Below are 19330 nucleotides of genomic sequence, written 5' to 3' on the forward strand. Positions count from 1 at the left end.
TGTAGTTTTAATACAGCAGCTATATATATATATAATTGCAACTGTGTATATATCTTCCTATAACTTTATATAGTCAAGAAAAAGTCATGATTATGCATATTCGGCAGAATATTTTGGACATAAACAGATGATAAATTATTTTATTTTCTACCTCACACGACACTCTCTACTCCCACAGCTCTAACACGTGTAGAAGATGTCAGTGTTAATTTACCAAAAGTAAAATGCATCCGTATATTTTTCTGACACTCTCAGCCCCACTCTGAGGAATCCAGTGATTGAATGCGCTCGTTTCAATTAACGGACCGCATAATCATCTGCCTCATTAAAGGCAGGGAAGGCACAACAGATTTAATTAATCATTAGACATCATTAAACGAAAGGATTTAGATAAAATGAAGTCTGCTCTGGGTAAATCAGACTTTGAAGGACTTCACACGCCACGGATATGTCCGTGTATAATGTAGAGTGGAGATAACGCGACATAAATAACTCATTTACATGTTAATTATTCATAACAGGCATTTTGCATGTACATTTTCCCAGACTTTCACATATAACACGTGATCCATGTGCATTATGCTTTATATGATATTAGTGATATATGTTTTGGCCCTGAAGGTTGTGTGCACAGGCGTTGCTTATTGTCGTTGCACCCTATAGATGGCTTCATGCACCAAACCCAAGCATTCATCTAGAGAGAGCGTTACTCAGTGGGGCTGACCTACATAAGCTACAGACCTTACAGGAAGAGGAGACTCATCCATATACACGCACTTGCACACCAGCAGAATTCCTACTATTTCCTGTTCTGAATATAGGCCATTATCAAGTCCTACGTTTTTTTCTGATTGAAATTGTCACGTTCAAGTTTTTTGTCACATTCGTCCTGGTTTTTCAGACCTGCAATGCTAATCTTCGTCTCACCAACGTGCTATAAAATTGTTAACCTGCTTACTGAATGACATTGAGTGACTTTGATTGCTTTGTCAGTTCATTTTCTGTCTATATTGATGTAAAATGGAAATGTGGGATAATGATTCTGGGACTACACTCTAAAAAAAAAAAAGAAAAAAAAAAAAGGTTCTTTATTTGCGGCAATGGTTCCACGAAGAACCTTTAACATTCACAGAACCTTTCCATTGCGCAAAAGTTTCTTTATAGTGGAAAAAGGTTCTTCAGATGTTCTTTACACTAAGGCCCTCTTTACACCTGGTACTGTATTAAGATGCGTTGGCGTTTTAGATGATTGGATCACAAGTAGACAAGTCTGACACATACCCGTTTACACCTGGTGTTTTAATCCGTCTCTTTTGTCCACTTTCAAACACTTCTGTCCTGATTTCTTCAAGGGGAGGTTCTATGGGTGGGTAAATGTTTTTAGCTCTTTTGATCTAATGGACAAAATAAGCTTGCGCAATTTACATCTGAACACGCTCGGAGACGACGGAAAAACATACGGAGAGCAGCAGCTTTCATTTTTGCTCTGATAGCCGCAAGACCACACCGAACGCGGGATTCAGGAATGGCGAAGGAACATTGTGCTTGGTGCATTTTTCGTCTTCAAACCAAACTTGGGTCTCCAGCCAACAAAGTTTAAATCCCGTCTGGCTAGCGCGCTTCCCACAATGTTTGCGCGTTAGGTCAGTAGGCGGAGAGTAGGTGGTCTTTTGCGGCCGTTCGAACGCATTCGACCACATGAGCGTTTAAACAACGCGTTAGTCAAATGCGTTTTCGACTACCTCTGGAAGTGGTCGAAAGTGGACAAGCTCAAAATGTTTTAGAGCTGTATTTAGCGTCATCCACTTGTGATCCGATCGACCAAAACACATCTTAATACCAGGTGTAAACGGCCTAAGATAAAATGGTTCTTTTGAAAACTGTTCACTTAAAGGTTCACTTAATGAATCTTGCTGTGAAAACCTCCATTTGGAACCTTTATTTTAATAGTGTAGCTATTCGGAGAATAGCACTGACCTGAAGTCTAGATGTGGTATTATGCATCTTCTTTGCTACAGCTGTCAGGTTTTCCTTATACCTTTGGGTAACAGCTCTGACATAAACACGGAGATTCCATCAGCGGAATATGGGAATCAGCAGGCTTCCGGATGTTTCAATATGAGGCGAAAGGAACCTTTGACGGAATGAACTGTCTGGCCAGCTGTGCACTGATATTGTTTTTATAAGGTTTTGATTGAACAATCTTCAATAGTTGCACAGTTTGCCGTTGTGTCTAATGCGTCACTCAGAGAGGAAACAGGAACGGCTTGTTATTTTCATGTGCATACTGGCAGGGGATCCGGTAATTACGTGTCACATGTTAGACCACAGCAGAGGGCACAGCGCTGGAGCTTTGATCTTCACAAATTCAAACCATTTGGGAAGGCTTTGCATTTCCAAAATCCACCAAAATCCATTGAGTTTTGTTTGTTTGTGTGCGCCAGCCACCATGCCTATATGTTTAAAATGAGCACTGTAGTTATGTATGTAAATGTACATCCCATTTAATGCCACCCAATGGTTGCCATGGTTCCCGAATCCGCACAATAATTGGCTTAAGGGATGTGAGTTTGCCTTGTGCGCACTTGCCGTTGAGGTTGAGAAGCCAAGGATGTCTTGGAGCCTGGCTTATTATCGACTTGGTAAAGCATTTGAAATGGCGCAGATTTCAAAGAGCATTCAAATATTGTGTGAATTATGGGAAGTTATGCATATGCACACATGCCAACGTACACACACGCAGGCTCATATTGCATTCTGCCAGTCTATATTAGATATTGGGGCCGCTGGGAAATATAATACAACATCTTGAGTTTTAATCATGGCTTATAAACAAGGCCCAAATTCAAAGCATGACAGAGTGATGGATTTCAGTTCACCACCCAAGTTCAAACCTGCGCCAGCTTCGATCGAATAGGTTGAGCTCTTTAGTTTGAGGTACACTGTCAAGTGCAATTTAATGACTATTGATTTAATGAGACTGTGGATACCAGCTGCGCTGGCCAGCCCCTCGGAGGCCCGACGGAATTCTTTGTTACGTATAGAGTCCTTAATTGGGTGAAAATGTCTATTCATCTTTAGCTCCGCTCAGGATGTGCAGAGGATTTAGAAATTGCTGACACATATGAAAGGATGTTTTCTTTATCAGGAAAGATTAATCAAAGCAACCGAAGCAAGGGCGATCGGCACTGGGTTTGTTAATGGCGTGAACGAAGAGAAGAAGAAGGAGAAGAAGAAAGAGGAGGTCGTCCGCAGAGAGTTAACTCACAGGGTTTGCGTTGGGTTATTTTAAAGTGGAGCTTGTTTTATTTTGAATCATGGCAATATCACAACTGCTCCCTTAAAGCACATTTCCCCCTGGGAACCAGTTTCCAACGATTTTGCCATGTTAGTACTTGTGTATGAGTTGAGTTAGATATAAGAAGCTGTCAGTTTTGTCATTTTGCTGGTTCATTAGAGCACAGAGATGGGATTTAGATTTCTAATGAAGCACAAATGGTGTTGGATTTACTGTTCCACTCTGTCCATCACGGCAGTACAAGTCATCTAATAAGCAGTGTACTTTGGGAGATATACAGTGGGGTCCAAACGTCTGAGACCATATTGAAAATTTGGGATTTATTATTATTATTAATAAATTTTTGGGAATTTTTTAAAACAAATTAAATTTAAATCCTCTGGTTTCACAGACAAGGGTTAAGCCTAGTCCTAGTCTAAACCATGTGTTTGAGCTTTTTTAACTGAAAGCAACTTAATATATGAAATATGAAAGCATATCTTAAAATATGTCTGTGCCATTATTTGCCTCAAGATGTCACCAGTAATGTTTTTTTAACATTCATAACACCAGGCACGTTTATAAAAGCGATTAAATGTTGTAATTAAACTAAGGCCTAATCCTGGCTTAATAAAGCCTTATCTGTGAAACCGGACCTAAAAGATAATTATGCACAATTTTTAGGTCAGTAATAAAATTTAGTTTTAAATATTTAATTCATTTTAATTCTTTTAAATTGTACACATTTTTTGTTGTTGTTGTTATTTCTGCTTTTTAATGCAATAATAATAAAAATGAACAATTAATCAAATTATGTTAACAATAAGTTCAAATAGCTCCTCTTGAACACAGTATGAAATGCCATTTTTGAGTGATATTCTTTGGAAAAGTACCAAATGGCAGTGATTATCTGTAGATCCGATATATTGAAGAATCGATTACTGTGATTATGTACAAAAGTTTGAATATCGGTAGCAAATATCTGTCAAACAGTTTTATTTATATAATATTTTAGTATTTATTAAAGCTGCTGTCCGTAACTTTTTTGGGTTAAAAATTATCCAAAATAAATGTTTGAGCAAGTACATAACCAGCCAGTGTTCAAAACGATCTGCTTGCCTTAGCTCGATTCAAAACGGTAAGCTTGTAATAATGTTTTTAATTGCAGTGGTACTGGTGGATTTCCACGAGAAATTCGAGCATGTCTTTGCGTCATTACGTCACATCTGTACACATAAAGAAGGTGTCTCGGCTAGTAGGCTATGTTGCGTGTGAGGATGTTGGAGGTGGAGATTTATAGATTTATATAAAATAGATATATTTATAGATTATTTTCTCACAGCACTTGATATAATTTAAAGGAGAACTCCGGTCAATTTTAACATTGAGCTAATTTTTTTGTAAATTTGGAGTGCTGTCAATACAGAGAACAACGACAAAAATCGGTGTTGCCTACACCATATTATCCTATTTTTAAAATTTGCACCCTGTTGACTTCAATGGGTTAAGTTTTAAACCTGCTTTTAGCCTCTTAACATCCTTGATGTGTCATTACAAGTGCACAGCTAATGTGAGTGATTCCTTCAGAGTGAACACGGGTGAATCTGACTGCAGTAGATGTGAAAGATATTAATAAATATGATGTTATTTCAACCAGCGCACATACCTGTATTTTCTTCCTGTTTCCAGCACTCCAAATTTACAAAAAAATGAGCTCAATGTTAAAATTGACCGGAGTTCTCCTTTAACTTATCAATTTGATGGCGGATCCAGAAAGGTTCAAACGGCAATCACCAGTGACAACTGTAGATTCACCCGTTGTAAAAAGCAAAAGACTTCGGACTTCGGAGTGGCTACAGAAAAAAAGTGACTGCATGCGAAAACAAGGATAAATATCTGAAGGGCTTTTGAAAGGTGGCGTGAACAGTGTTTTGTGGGGGTTCAAAACAGACACAGAGACGTTTTTTTTTTCTGCTGGTAAGTGATCGAAAGATTTAATCAGCGCGATTTACTGCAATGCTATTTTTCCCTTAGTTGGTCAGAACAAAAGTGGATGTTACTTACTTTTTCAGATGACATTTTCCGGTGAAAATTCTTATGTTGGTCATGCTTCCAAAAAGTAGAATCTGTGATCCCGAATGACAGTATCCACACCGGCGCGGTGTCTGACAGCCACACATTCTCCTCAAAACATTGGATTCATCCGCGCTGTGCCGTGTCGAGGCACAACCCACGTAAAGTTGATAATTCCGCTAATAACTGCAATTGCAGATTTCTAACAGAGATGGCGACAAAGAGGAAAAACTACGGACTGCAGCTTTAATATTTAAGGCCCTTGCACACTGAGTCCGAAATTATCGCATGCGTTTTTTTTTGCTTGTCAAAACATCATTCAAAATGCTTGCTACGGATGCGAAAAACGCAGAAAATCGAACCTGATTGACATAACGTGAGGTCGTATTTATTTTTTAACGTGCGAAAATTTCGGACGCGAATTTCGGACTCAGTGTGCAAGGGCCTTTAGAATGATTCTTTTTTTATATGTTCAGTTTTGAGTTTATGTTTTAGTCATTATGTTTTTGTTTTTTAATAATTTTTTATTTTTAATTTTAATACTTCAACTTTTTTCTCACTGTCATAAGTTTTCATCTAATATATTGATATTTTATATAATTCAGATTTATTTAAATTAACGATTTTTTTTTTTAAGTTTTAGTTAACTAATCTAAACAAATTTGTGACATTCACCGTGTGAACTCCTTCATTTTACATGTCATTTTTATTTATTTTTTTAGAATGTAATGCAAAATCTAAGGATTTTCACTAGTGGTTTCAGACTTTGGGATCTCACTGTATGTATCAACTCTATGTCCATCTACATGCTGATGACATCATACCCTGACACAGATATTAATATGCAAGAATTCCTTCCTCCTTGTTTCCTCAAATATCTTTTTTCATCTCATTCCAGAAAATGGGAGGAGGGGGGGGGGGGGGGGGATAGAAAGAGACAGAGTGAGAGAGGCAATTGTGAATTTCTAGTGTGAAAGGAAGGACAGCCCACATACATGGGTAACGGGAGAATTCACAACCCGACAACTTGCACTGACTAATTTAGACATCCATCCCTTGGTTGCTTAGCAACACTCGGGGGCTTGATTCCCATACAGCTGTTTTGGTTAGCCGACAAGGGTTAAAATCCCTGATCAATAACATCTTCTCAAGTTAATTCAAACATCTTGATTGCGCCGTTCGGTGGGCGGTCGCCAGCGATTTTTAAAAACACTTCTGATGGTGTCGCGAACCACTGATGGGCTGAACTTGAAGGATTTTGGGCAATTGTGTTTATCTCAGTACTCTGTCTCATAATAGTAGTGTTTTGAATCAAATTATCCCAGCATGGTCATGCCAACCAGCTGATTCAACAACATACTCCAATCAGTCTTCTGCCTTGTCGACCTAGAGGAATCCAGATGGGGGAGGCTTCAACTGATAGTACAGTCAATGATTTGGTGAGGGGAAAGAGTGATGAAGAGAGAGAGGAAGGGGGGCGGGACGAAACGGAGCCTGAGCGAGAGAGTTAGTGTGTATGTATGTGTGTCAGCGAGAGAGAGAGAGAGTACCGAGCGATGAAAAGTGCGAGGCTTGTGCGCTCTGCCGATTCCTCTCGCAGTCACAGACGGCATCATGTGGAGCGGGCACTGTCACCACAGTGCTTGCCTTCTCCGTAACCCTCTCCGTTGTGCTTCAGTGACAGAGGAACCCAGGTCCAGGAGAACCTGACCTTCTGTTTCCAAGTTCCTCACGGACATTTCAAGGGAGTTATTGAAGTCTCAGTCTCTTATACTCAGAGGAGATATGAAGTCTTTACTGAATGCCTTCAAGAAAGAAGGTAAGATCTTTTGGTCGGAGGGTTTTAGAGCAGGGGTCTCCTGACCTTTGGTGACTTTTGCTCCATGGGATTCATGCTTAAAAGGTGTTTGGACTTTTCTTAGGTGAGGAAAAAGTGTTTGAGCTCTATTATATATTATGACAGGTTACAAAAAGGAAACCAAAGTGGAATCTCGTAAGGCCGAGAGTGAATTAGTCTGAGGTGGAAAGAACATCACTGTGAGAGAGTCATTTCTGTCTTCAAGGAATTCAATCAACTTCATGCCGTGAAATTCCATGGATTTTCCTTCCTGAAGAGTTCCTCAACATGTTTGTTATACCTTTCCTACAGTTTTGTTGAGTGGAATTGGTACATTTTATAATTAGAATGCTGCAATTGGAATGTTGCCACTTTAATTTCACTTGTTTGAAGGAAATGACTGTTTCATCAACGTTCCAAAACCAGTGTTTTCCGGCAGCCAATGTGCTTGTGATGTCACCGGCTTCAGTTGGTGCCAGAAAAACCCTGTTTGGTGTGCTCTGTGGGGCTGTCCATATAAACCATCTAGTTTATCAATGCTGGTTTCTTTTTATTGGCAGGTTTCCTGTGGCATCACCTGCCACATCAGCGGGGGGGGGGGGGCTGGATGAATTTCTTCCCTGCTTGTGGGGGTTGGGTTTGAACATTAGTGCTGTAATGATCCCTCTACAGTAGCCTTTTAAATAATGAACGGGAGCATATGTACCTCTGAGACCGTTTGTCATGAACATCATCCAATGAAAACCCTTCCAAGACAGCGAAGGTGATCTAATGCTCCAAGTTGCCATTACGTCAGCACATTAAGGAACAGGGGGGACTATGTGTTTAGCGGCGTAATTCTCCTCTATGCTTCTCCTGGGTTCTTTTTCAGAATATATTTATAGCGTTTGTCTCACCCAGCCAGTGATATCTAGTTCATGCGTGAACTGTGTCTTTCACTGGCCTAGTGTTTCCGAGAAACAAGCTTGTTTGGATAAAGTCTTCCTGGACCACCTTTAACATGGCAGCGGATAAATAAATATAGGCATTCATCATGCAAACAGAGAACTCAAAGGAATATCCTAGACCTGAAAATGGGGGTGTTGTGGAGATAAGGCTTCATCTGGCCCTGAAATTTGTGTATAACACCTTGGAACCACAGAAGTTGGTTGCTGTGGGTGTACTGTATGTCTCTGGAGACATTGTGATCAGCATATTCTTGTTGTTGAAGAAACCAAAAACACGTTGTTTACTCTATTAAAGGAATATTAAGCTGTAACTTTAATATATTTGACTCATCTCTTAGTTTGAAAAAAAGAAGAAGATCCAAACAGTAAAGCTTTTACAAGGTCAATGGGATGATGAAGTAAAAGTTATAGCTGAAGTGTGTAGTTTTTGCACCAATAGCAACACCAAACTGAGCTGCAAAAAAGATTGTTTTCAGAGGGGACCTACAAAAAGCTTAGTTATAGTTGTCTCTGCATATTATCCTGGGATATGAGAAATAACACTACTGTTCAAAATATATTTTATTAATGAAATAATACTCTTATTCAACAAGGATGTATTACATTTATTACAGTATTGACTGTAAATATAAAAAATATATTCCAGCAAATGTTGTTCTTTTGACTTTTCTATTCATAAATGAACCCAGAAAAAAATGTATCACACTTTCCAGAAAAGTATCAAGCAGCACAACTGTTTTTTTTTAACACTGATAATAATAATAAATGTTTCTTCATCACCAAATCAGCATATTAGAAGCATTTCTGATACCAAAAATTGATATATCTGTTTACATGGTGCAAACTTCACCCAGAGGAATACATTAGTAAATGATAAAATCCATTGACCTAGAAAAGTAAGCCTACCTCAAAATACTATTTTTAACTAATAACCATTTTAAAATGAAACATTACTGAATATATCAGTATTATTGTCCCTAATACTTCCCGTTTGTAAATATGTATATTGTTTATCTATCTATCTATCTATATTTATTTATTTCATAATACAGCAAATAATGTTATTTTATGTAACTTTAAATTTTAAAATATATTAGTATATTAAGAAATAAGCACATATTAATAAATACCGGGAAAGTATTTGTTTATTGTTAGTTCAAGTTAGCTGTTGCAATAATTAAAAGTGAACGTTAACCTTATTGTAAAGTGTTAACAATTTATTGAGCACACTTAACCAGGAATATTACTTTAACTAGAATTCGACCATGTATTTAGTTGTGCAATAATGACTTGATAAAAAAATGATTTGAACACCAGCAAATTTATTCATTATTCAATAAATGAGCATCAAACTGGGTGATTGTGAACTTGATGAGCAGACAGCTTTCGGTCTATTAATGTGACTAAGTTCTTTACATGAGTAAGAAAGCAAAGCGCAATCTAGCAGCTTGTGCTTGTACTTGAACACTCGTTACAGTGATCTAATTCTTGCCACTTACAATGGAATGAAGGACACGTAAAAAAGCTGATCTACTTTGATGTCGGCAGAGTACTTGAAAGTCCACTTCACACTTTAAATAAACAGTCTATTCTATTCTTCATATTTAATCACTCTCTCTTTCTCTTTCTTTCTGTCTCTCTCCCAGTGCCTTTCCGGGAGGCACCGGCAGGCACGGGTCGGAGCAGGCCGCCTCAGCACCAGGGTAGGAGCACACTTGCCGCCCCACGCGTGCTGCTCCGCTCCAACAGCGACAACAACCTGAACGTCAACAAGCTACCGCTGGAACGCTCTCGCTCGCCCTCGCCCTCTCCTGTCGCCTCCCCCCTGCGCAGCCTCTTGCCCCGCCACCCCCAGCAGATGCAGAACAGCCCCAATGGCACGGTGAAGACCATGGCTCGGGGGGGACGCTCTGCCCGAAGCCGTTCCCCTTCCCTGGGCCGACTGGGGGAGGGAGACACCCGGAGACAGACCCCGCAGCGCCACAGCAGGTCAGTGGCCATCCCAAAAGGAAGCAATAGGGGTTCTTTTTTAGAACAACTGTCAATATGCCCATGTCTGACTGTGCGTCCACTTTTGTGTGGGTCCCTCATGTCCAGGCTAGAGTGTGTCCCTTTCTGTGAGGACAAGGTTGTTTTTAACTATTGCCACCAGAGACCCTATTTATGGCAAATCTGTGTTGTTTTTAAAAGTGAATGCAAATAGGTCAAGTGTTGGGAATTGGTGTATGGGAAGTGGACTGGACTGCAGAGATGCCCTCTGTCTGGCTTTTTCGTAAAATTTCGTCTTAAGGATATAAGATCTGCATGCATTAAATACATAAAAATGTAATTGCGACATTTTGTTACTTTGAGTTTATACCTCACAATTCAGACTTTTTTTTTCTCAAAAAAATTCCACCATTGAATACAAAATAAAAAAGGTAATTCTTACTTTACTACACAACTACAATTAGACCTAGAACTTCTTTTGCCTTATTACAATATTTTTTAATTCCCTTAATTATTTAATTCATTTCAATAAAAAGACCAATCCCCCCTCCCAAAAAAAACGTAAGACATGGTTAGGTCCTTGCATGAGATGCACAATAGAGTGGTGCAGGTATGACATCAGAACCTGGAAGACTAATTCGGCGCTGGTTCCTTTGAGATTTTCCTATGGGTTTTTTCGATTTATGTGTAAAATAAAGCCTGCACTGTTAGACTTTTCAAGGGTTTTTTACAGTAACTTACTGGCAACACTGTTGCCAGTAAGTTACTGTAATTAAGAGTTACAGTACCAAACCGTATTTCAGTTTTGTGTAATACAGTGCATTACTGTAAAAACGAAGCTAATCAGTACAGTGCATTACTGTAAAAACTAAGCTAATCAGTACACTACTGTAATTATTTTTATTTGTACTAAATATAAATTAGATTTGATAATTTTGAAATATGATTAATTTTATTTTTATCCTACATAAGTACTACTTTCATACAAACCAATTAGACAAAGTTATCACAAAATACCATTTTTTTATTTAAAACATTTCATATATATCACATAAACATGCCACATAAACATGCCAATGCTGGAAATGATGTGTGAAATTTTTACACATTAATGGGTGAGTTTAGAGACAACATTTTTTGTGTTAATTTTAACTCATTCATTGTGTTAATGATTTTAACAAAGTAAATATGTCAGAGAGGTTAGCACAAAGATGTGTAAACGTGTTAAATTAACACATTATGTGCTGTCCTTCACTGCAAACATTTTTGAAAACATACATAAAACCATAAACAAAACATTAGCATTTGACTAAATGAATGTAGAGTCATTGGTTGTTTAGCTTATACAAGTATTATAATGAAATATCAACCATTACATTCATAAAACTGCAGAATATAAATACATTTTTAAGCATTCAAAAAGGAAATGTCCAAAACAGGACAAAACACCGTTCTTTTCACAATACAAGACACATAACCCCACCTTAAAAATAATTTCACTTATTTCCAAAAATGTGTTGGATTCATGTACACTGGTGGCCAAAAGAAGTATTTAAGTGTCGTAATGTTTTTGAAAGAAGTCTCTTTGATGCTCAAGAAACATTTATTATTATTATCAATGTCTGACTGTCTACTCCATCTTTTCTACAGCATAGGAGTAAAAGTCATCATCAAAATAATCTTTAAAAAGCCAACACAATGTTTTTGTCCACCTTTGTGAATAAATGAACTTCTCCAAAGATTGGTTCCTGTTCAGAACTTGATTGACAACATCAGAGTGTTCCCTGGTCTGCATGCGTGCCCACAAACACAAATGTACTCAGTCCTTCAGAGGAGATCCCGGTTCCAAAACTATATGAGAGAGAGAGAGAGAGAGAGAGAGAGAGAGAGAGAGAGAGAATATTAGTGTCACATTATTTTTAACCTCCTTTTTTGTTAATTTTTATTATTATTTTCACAAAAACTTAAGAATATATATTTGTAAACAGCTTTTGTCAATAAATAGCATACAAAAGAACTAAATTAAATTATGCCAGATTAAATTTTAATACTTACAAATCCTAAATTCTGTCCAAAAATGCTGAGATCCATAGAAAGAAAGAACGACTGAAATAGATGATTTTAGCCCATTTCAGCTTGTCTGCAGTGAAGGAGTACCTGTTTGAGACAAATACACAGTAAGATACATGCAAGAAATCACTGTGTGATGATTGTTCTCCTTCCTACAGTAGTTAACCCACCTGTGCGCTGATATTAGGATCTTCCTAGTCAGGTGGAACTGCAATGGTAGAGTCTTCTGGCTAATAAAATATAAAAATAATGCAAAAATATAAACTTAAGTTGTTTAGAATGCTAGATTTGGTCTGAATGAATTAGCCTAGTGAGAGTTTTACTGCAGTGCTTACCTGGATACATTTAATCTGGTGAGACTGAACAAAGACAATGGTCCATCTTCTGATTGTTTCATTTACTGTGTAATAAAGTTAGACATAATGCAAAGGTCACTTATTTGATATAAAGTTAGCCAATTTTATAGAGATTTTATAAGATATTGTAAGCTACCTAGTCTGCACCAGTGGCTCAAAAGCAATTTTCACATAGTGTATGCTAATCATTTCAGCAAACTTATCTCAAAATATATCACAAATGGGCTGGCCTACCTCTGGAATCTCTGGCGCGAATTGGCGCTTTGTTGCAGTTGCCTTTAAACACACAAATGGAAGTAAATATTAAATTCCATAAAAAAAAAAAAACTATAATATGGTATAGTTTGCAAACTAATGCTAAAACTATAAAGGTTCTCATCAGTAGGCCAACATTAGGCTATAAACAGAATTTGACATTAGTTTATTCACATTTATTGTTAATGTAAACGCTGCTCGTTGGCATATTTTAACTCGACAATTCAATAATCTAACAAAGTGTGTAAAATGAAACGTTAGCTCAGTTTACCATGGTAAAGTTCGTTACCGCCATGTTGACGACGAGTAACGTTAGGCTAACGTAAACGTTATAACATACGTTAAACTGGGCACAATCCTGTCAACCGCCAGTCTATGGTCAACATAGGCTACACAGAATGTTTTTTTTTTTTACCTTGCTTGCTGATCTCTCTCTCGGTGAAGTGAATTCCGTCTCTTCCCCGGGCCAGACACGAACGTCGCGATCCAACAAAAGACAGACCCCATTACCTACACTGGATGTCTGTCTGACGCGACACGACAAATCCCAGACAGTGTAGTGATGCGCCGCGGCCGTTATATTTCAGACGCAGTCCGATACGAGTCCAAGCGCTCGCGCTAGTTCTTACAAGGGATAAACAGGTTTGCATTTAAAGGTCCGGTCGCTTCAATGTGTCCAATATAGACAGCCTCTGGCTATTATAGCGTTGTAGACACGCGGTGTAAGGCAAAAATTAGGAAATAAAAAGCACGGTGGAATGGTGCCAGCCAGAGAGGCAGTTACGTCAAATACAGTAGTATACAGCAAATTTTAAAAATACAGTAAGTCTCTGTATGTGGTGTTAGACGTCACAGAAAATTCCCATGATGCAATTGGAATCACAGTTATTTACTGTAAAGAGAAATAGCAGTATAATACTGGGGGATTTAAAGTAAATAACTGTAGAAATTACAGAAAAGTCTAACAGTGTGTGGTAAACATAACTTGGCGATACTTTGACGTTTTGTTCTACAAAAGTTAAACATTTTCATGTGTTTAACTTTTGTAGAACAAAACGTCAAAGTATGATTTGTGAAAACACAAATTTTGAAGTAGTTATGTTCATTTTTGAAAGTAAGACAGCTTGGGATGTGAGTGTGTGCAGCTTACGTTGTAGAATAAAACGTCAAATTATCGTCAAATTATATTTACCACAGGCTTTATTTTACATCTAAATTGAAAAACCCCATTATAAAACCCCGTAGGAAAATCTCAAAGGAACGAGCGGTGAATTAGACTTCTGGGTTCTGACATCATACCTGCACCACTCTATTAGAGGTGTATTTTTGTGTCTATCAGAGATGGAAACTCGAGTAGCAAAAAAAAACGTGCTTGACTTGTTCCAAACTTGTGTGACTTTCTTTCTTGTGTGAAACACATAAGATAGTCTGAAGAATCATTAAACTGTGTAAAAAATAATATTGGACCCCATGCACTGACCAAAAAAAAGAGACATTTTCCAAAATACCATCTTTTGTTTTATGAATGAAAAAGAAATTAGATGATGGTGAGTAAATGATGCACAATTTTAATTTCGGGGTTAATTATTGCTTTAAATGTTTTGTTAGATACAGTCTGCAACACATCATATTCTGGGTATGTAGCTTAGTTTATACAACAAGAAATATAATATCGAGTGAATATTTAAAGGGTTCTATGTGGGTTTTTTAAACGAACAGTCATTCCCTTGGCAACTTATTGAATAATGAATAAACTATTAATTTTTAAAGTGCATTGTATTGAAGAGGAAAGGATATTTCTTCTTATCTTTATATGTTATTTTAAAAGTTTGAAAAGGGTAATTCTAAGAAATAATACATATTTACAGTGAGTTTTTATAAAAGTAAAGGGATAGTTCACACAAAGCTATTGAATGGCTTCAGAACACTTGGTATGGACTATTTTATGTTACGTTTTCAAAGTAACAAAGAGTCCTCTTTGTTCCTCAGTTCCTATTTAATGTAATTGTAAGAAAAAGAGCAACTGACATTCTTAAAAATGTCTCCTTGTTTGTTTCACAAAAGAAAAAGTCACACAGGTTTGGAACTACATGCTGGAATAAATTATGCCAATTGCAGCATATAGTAAACCATTACTGTACGTTTACTGTAACCTTGTGACGAAAGACTAGACTTTATCTGGCGCATCTGTGTGCAACGGTGAAACCCGTGAGGTTTGCTTATGGCCTTGAAAAGAAACAGTGACAGATATTTGGACATCTGTCAGTAAAATATCCCGATCAGCCAAGGTTTGGTTGCATTTGCAAATGTGACATGCACCTGATCCAGGATGGGATTGGACAGGCGCCCAGGTTGTTGTTTTTTTTAGCTTTGTGACTTTGGGTGCAGCAGCGCATAATACAAAGGTGCAATATGGAGACTTGGCAAACAATTAGGCCACAGAGAGAGGCGAGAATCTGCTCGGAAAGATAGAGAGCATGTGTGTGTGTGGCCATGCATATATATATATTCCCTGTGAGTGAATGCTTGCGTGGGTGCTCGTCGTGTAGTGAAAGTTCAGCATGCATGTGTATTTGTGTGTGTGCGCTTGTGTGCGTCTGCTCGCATGCATGTGTGTCGGTGGGTGTGCGAATCTTGTCACTCAACAGGGGTTCTAGCGCGAGAGCAGGCTCGGTACAGTAAGTGGGCCAGGCCAATTACTCACTTCCACTGCAAAAAACTCTAATTAGATGTCATTTTAAAAAGGAAGAATTAACTCCTCTGGTATTTGACCCTGTTCTCCTCTCGTTTCTCACGCTGCAGCCTATATAGACCCGTTTGTTGTGCTAGACGTGTTTTACGATGGCATTTACGAATAAAAAACGCACAACAACCGAAAACAAAGACTAAACAGCTGGTCTGTCGGATCCAAAACCGGGGACTTGGATTCCAGTGCCAGTGTCAAACCCGTGGAAATATCATTGGCTCTCGTGCCTGCATGTGCAGCTCAAATGGAACGCCATCCCTTAGTTACAGCAGCAGTTGCTATGGCTATGTCCGTATGGTGTGTGTACATGTGTGAGCGTGTCACTTTCAGTCGGTGTCTATGTGGCTTCTATGTGGCTTCTACTCCATGGTGTATTAGATAATGTGGCTGCTCTTCAGAGGCTCAGAATGGAACCGAAGCAGATGTAGTCAGTTGTAGCATCATATTGCCATTTGTCAACCGCTATAAACAAGGGAAATACGAGACGCTCCTTCTCGTGCCAGTAAAGGTCATGTAGTAGATACAACATGCTGCTTGTTCAGAGTTATATACTGTATGTATATATATATATATATATATATATATATGTGTGTGTGTGTGTGTGTGTGTGTGTGTGAATATAATAAATTTAAATATTTCAATGATTATGTATGTATATACACACACACACACACACATATGTATATATATACATACAGTATATATATTAGGGGTGTAACGGTTCTTGGTAAATCAAACCGTACCGTTCTCCACATGATGTTTTATTAACAAAGTTCGGGAGGAGCACGTTCAAATAATCAAGCAATCAATCAATCAATCAACTCATCAAACAATTACCATGTCTACCCTATCAGCATGAGAGGAAGCATATATATATATATTCACTCTGTCAACTCACCTAACTTCCTTGACAGTTTTCAGCATCCCTCCACCACCCCGACTCCTCACTCTTGGCTTGTTCTTTCACAGCCAGGAATACGGGGGGAGTACTCTGGGTTCGGGCCAAATACCGAGCCCGGAGCCCTCTCCTCGGACAGCACGCCAAATACGCATTTATTCTATCTGACTTATTTGTAAGTGTGAACTCGTGAACCATGGTTTGGTACACACTTGCACTGCAGTTTCATCTTAAATCTGAGGATGCGTCTATAATATAGTTTGTTGAAATCAACAATGCGTAAAACAGGCAGACAGAGTTCGGCTAATATACACTCACCTAAAGGATTTTTAGGAACACCATACTAATACTGTGTTTGACCCCCTTTTGCCTTCAGAACTGCCTTAATTCTACGTGGCATTGATTCAACAAGGTGCTGAAAGCATTCTTTAGAAATGTTGGCCCATATTGATAGGATAGCATCTTGCAATTGATGAAGATTTGTGGGATGCACATCCAGGGCACGAAGCTCCCGTTCCACCACATCCCAAAGATGCTCTATTGGGTTGAGATCTGGTGACTGTGGGGGCCATTTTAGTACAGTGAACTCATTGTCATGTTCAAGAAACCAATTTGAAATGATTCGAGCTTTGTGACATGGTGCATTATCCTGCTGGAAGTAGCCATCAGAGGATGGGTACATGGTGGTCATGAAGGGATGGACATGGTCAGAAACAATGCTCAGGTAGGCCGTGGCATTTAAACGATGCCCAATTGGCACTAAGGGGCCTAAAGTGTGCCAAGAAAACATCCCCCACACCATTACACCACCACCACCAGCCTGCACAGTGGTAACAAGGCATGATGGATCCATGTTCTCATTCTGTTTACGCCAAATTCTGACTCTACCATCTGAATGTCTCAACAGAAATCGAGACTCATCAGACCAGGCAACATTTTTCCAGTCTTCAACTGTCCAATTTTGGTGAGCTCGTGCAAATTGTAGCCTCTTTTTCCTATTTGTAGTGGAGATGAGTGGTACCCAGTGGGGTCTTCTGCTGTTGTAGCCCATCCGCCTCAAGGTTGTGCGTGTTGTGGCTTCACAAATGCTTTGCTGCATACCTCGGTTGTAACGAGTGGTTATTTCAGTCAAAGTTGCTCTTCTATCAGCTTGAATCAGTCGGCCCATTCTCCTCTGACCTCTAGCATCAACAAGGCATTTTCGCCCACAGGACTGCCGCATACTGGATGTTTTTCCCTTTTCACACCATTCTTTGTAAACCCTAGAAATGGTTGTGCGTGAAAATCCCAGTAACTGAGCAGATTGTGAAATACTCAGACCGGCCCCTCTGGCACCAACAACCATGCCACGCTCTAAATTGCTTAAATCACCTTTCTTTCCCATTCTGACATTCAGTTTGGAGTTCAGGAGATTGTCTTGACAAGGACCACACCCCTAAATGCATTGAAGCAACTGCCATGTGATTGGTTGATTAGATAATTGCATTAATGAGAAATTGAACAGGTGTTCCTAATAATCCTTTAGGTGAGTGTATGTTTCTGTTGATGGATATGCATTCTGGCTTCCCAATTACATCAGCGATGATCAAAAAAATGTAAACTCTTTGTAAACTTTGTTCAGTGTGAGTGCCAAATGCTGTAATATGTCATTTACACCGTCATCATCCGGGAGTTGATAGCACGCAAGCGCAGGTTTGCTCTCTGTGTTTAAACTAAACTCATTTAAGCCTTGCCAATTTAAACATTCAAACGCAAGAAGACACGAAAGAGAACTCGGGCACGCTGTAAGAAGATTTGTGTGTGCACTCATCCGAAGCACGCACACTGAAGCGTCTCATTCAGCACGCAAATATTGAGTTCTCTTTCAAGTCTTGCACTTGAACGGACAAATTAACACAAAATGCCAACATGCCCATCTTGGCAAGTATCCTAGCAAACATAGTAGGTTATGTCTTAAGTGAATGTAAACAGTTGAGAAAAACAACGCATGTGGTCAGTATCAGTCTACTGGATCCTTGCATTTTGTCTTAAAGGGACAGCAGCCTAATATTCCTGCTGTCTGTTTTTAATATTAATCAAACAACAAAAGACAAGAAAATCACTCTCTGATCTTGATTGAAATAGCTTTTGTAACTTTAATAATGATTAATCTTTATTTAATTTATACAGTGAAGATTATATGCAATGTTTTTTTTTTTTTTTATTACTTTTGATTCAGTTTCTATACCTGAAAACTATATTATATTAGATACCTGAAAAGCACTGTTTATTTTATTTGTATCTTTGCTCCATTGTATTTATTTGTGCTGTTACTTGTAGTTTGATTAGTTGTGTGTGTGTGTGTGTGTGTGTGTGTGTGTGTGTGTGTGTGTGTGTGTGTGTGTGTGTGTGTGTGTGTGTGTGTGTGTGTGTGTGTGTGTGTGTGTATATATAGATATAGATATATATATAGAGATAGATATAGATGTAGATGTAATTTAGAATTTTTTGGGGGTAATATTTATATAAAATAACATATTTATATTAATTTAATATTTTTACATTAAAAGAATTATATAACTAATTGTATGAATGGATGGATAGCTAGATAGATATTATATATGAATATATTATTATTATATTATTATATGTATTATGTATTCTACCAGGAGGGGCAATGATTGTTAATTGTATTTGTGTTTTTTTTTTTTAACATATTTTAGTTAAGCATAATGGATTTCACAATAGCAATTTTTATTAAAGAAGGTTTAAAAATTGGTATTGTAAAGTACCTTTTTTGCAAATAATTTCTTTTCATTCTTTGTCATTAAAAATAGAACAACTCATAAAGTCTTGGCGTAAAGTCTCGGACAAGTTGAATAACAGTATTGTTGAATATGCAT

The 19330-nt window shown here is 38.1% G+C and overlaps 1 protein-coding gene and 1 long non-coding RNA gene across 3 annotated transcripts in view; one reads left to right on the top strand and one right to left on the bottom strand.

The window, feature by feature from the left end:
* shank2b (SH3 and multiple ankyrin repeat domains 2b) overlaps positions 1 to 19330 on the top strand; it is a 102368-nt gene that overhangs the window by 35420 nt on the left and 47618 nt on the right. For both annotated transcript variants that reach the window (XM_084396607.1, XM_084396606.1), the window contains one exon: positions 9781 to 10123. In XM_084396607.1, the coding sequence (XP_084252733.1) occupies positions 9781 to 10123 (343 nt within the window). The remainder of the gene's footprint in view (positions 1 to 9780; positions 10124 to 19330) is intronic.
* LOC311282680 lies at positions 11133 to 13704 on the bottom strand. Its single transcript, XR_014625972.1, has 6 exons — positions 13220 to 13704; positions 12784 to 12825; positions 12529 to 12593; positions 12364 to 12423; positions 12179 to 12280; positions 11133 to 11974 (listed from the first exon to the last, which is right to left on the bottom strand). It is a non-coding gene; the product is annotated as an uncharacterized lncRNA (long non-coding RNA).

Source organism: Rutilus rutilus (genome assembly GCF_951802725.1).
Source record: "Rutilus rutilus genome assembly, chromosome: 23".
Classification (NCBI taxonomy): domain Eukaryota; kingdom Metazoa; phylum Chordata; class Actinopteri; order Cypriniformes; family Leuciscidae; genus Rutilus; species Rutilus rutilus.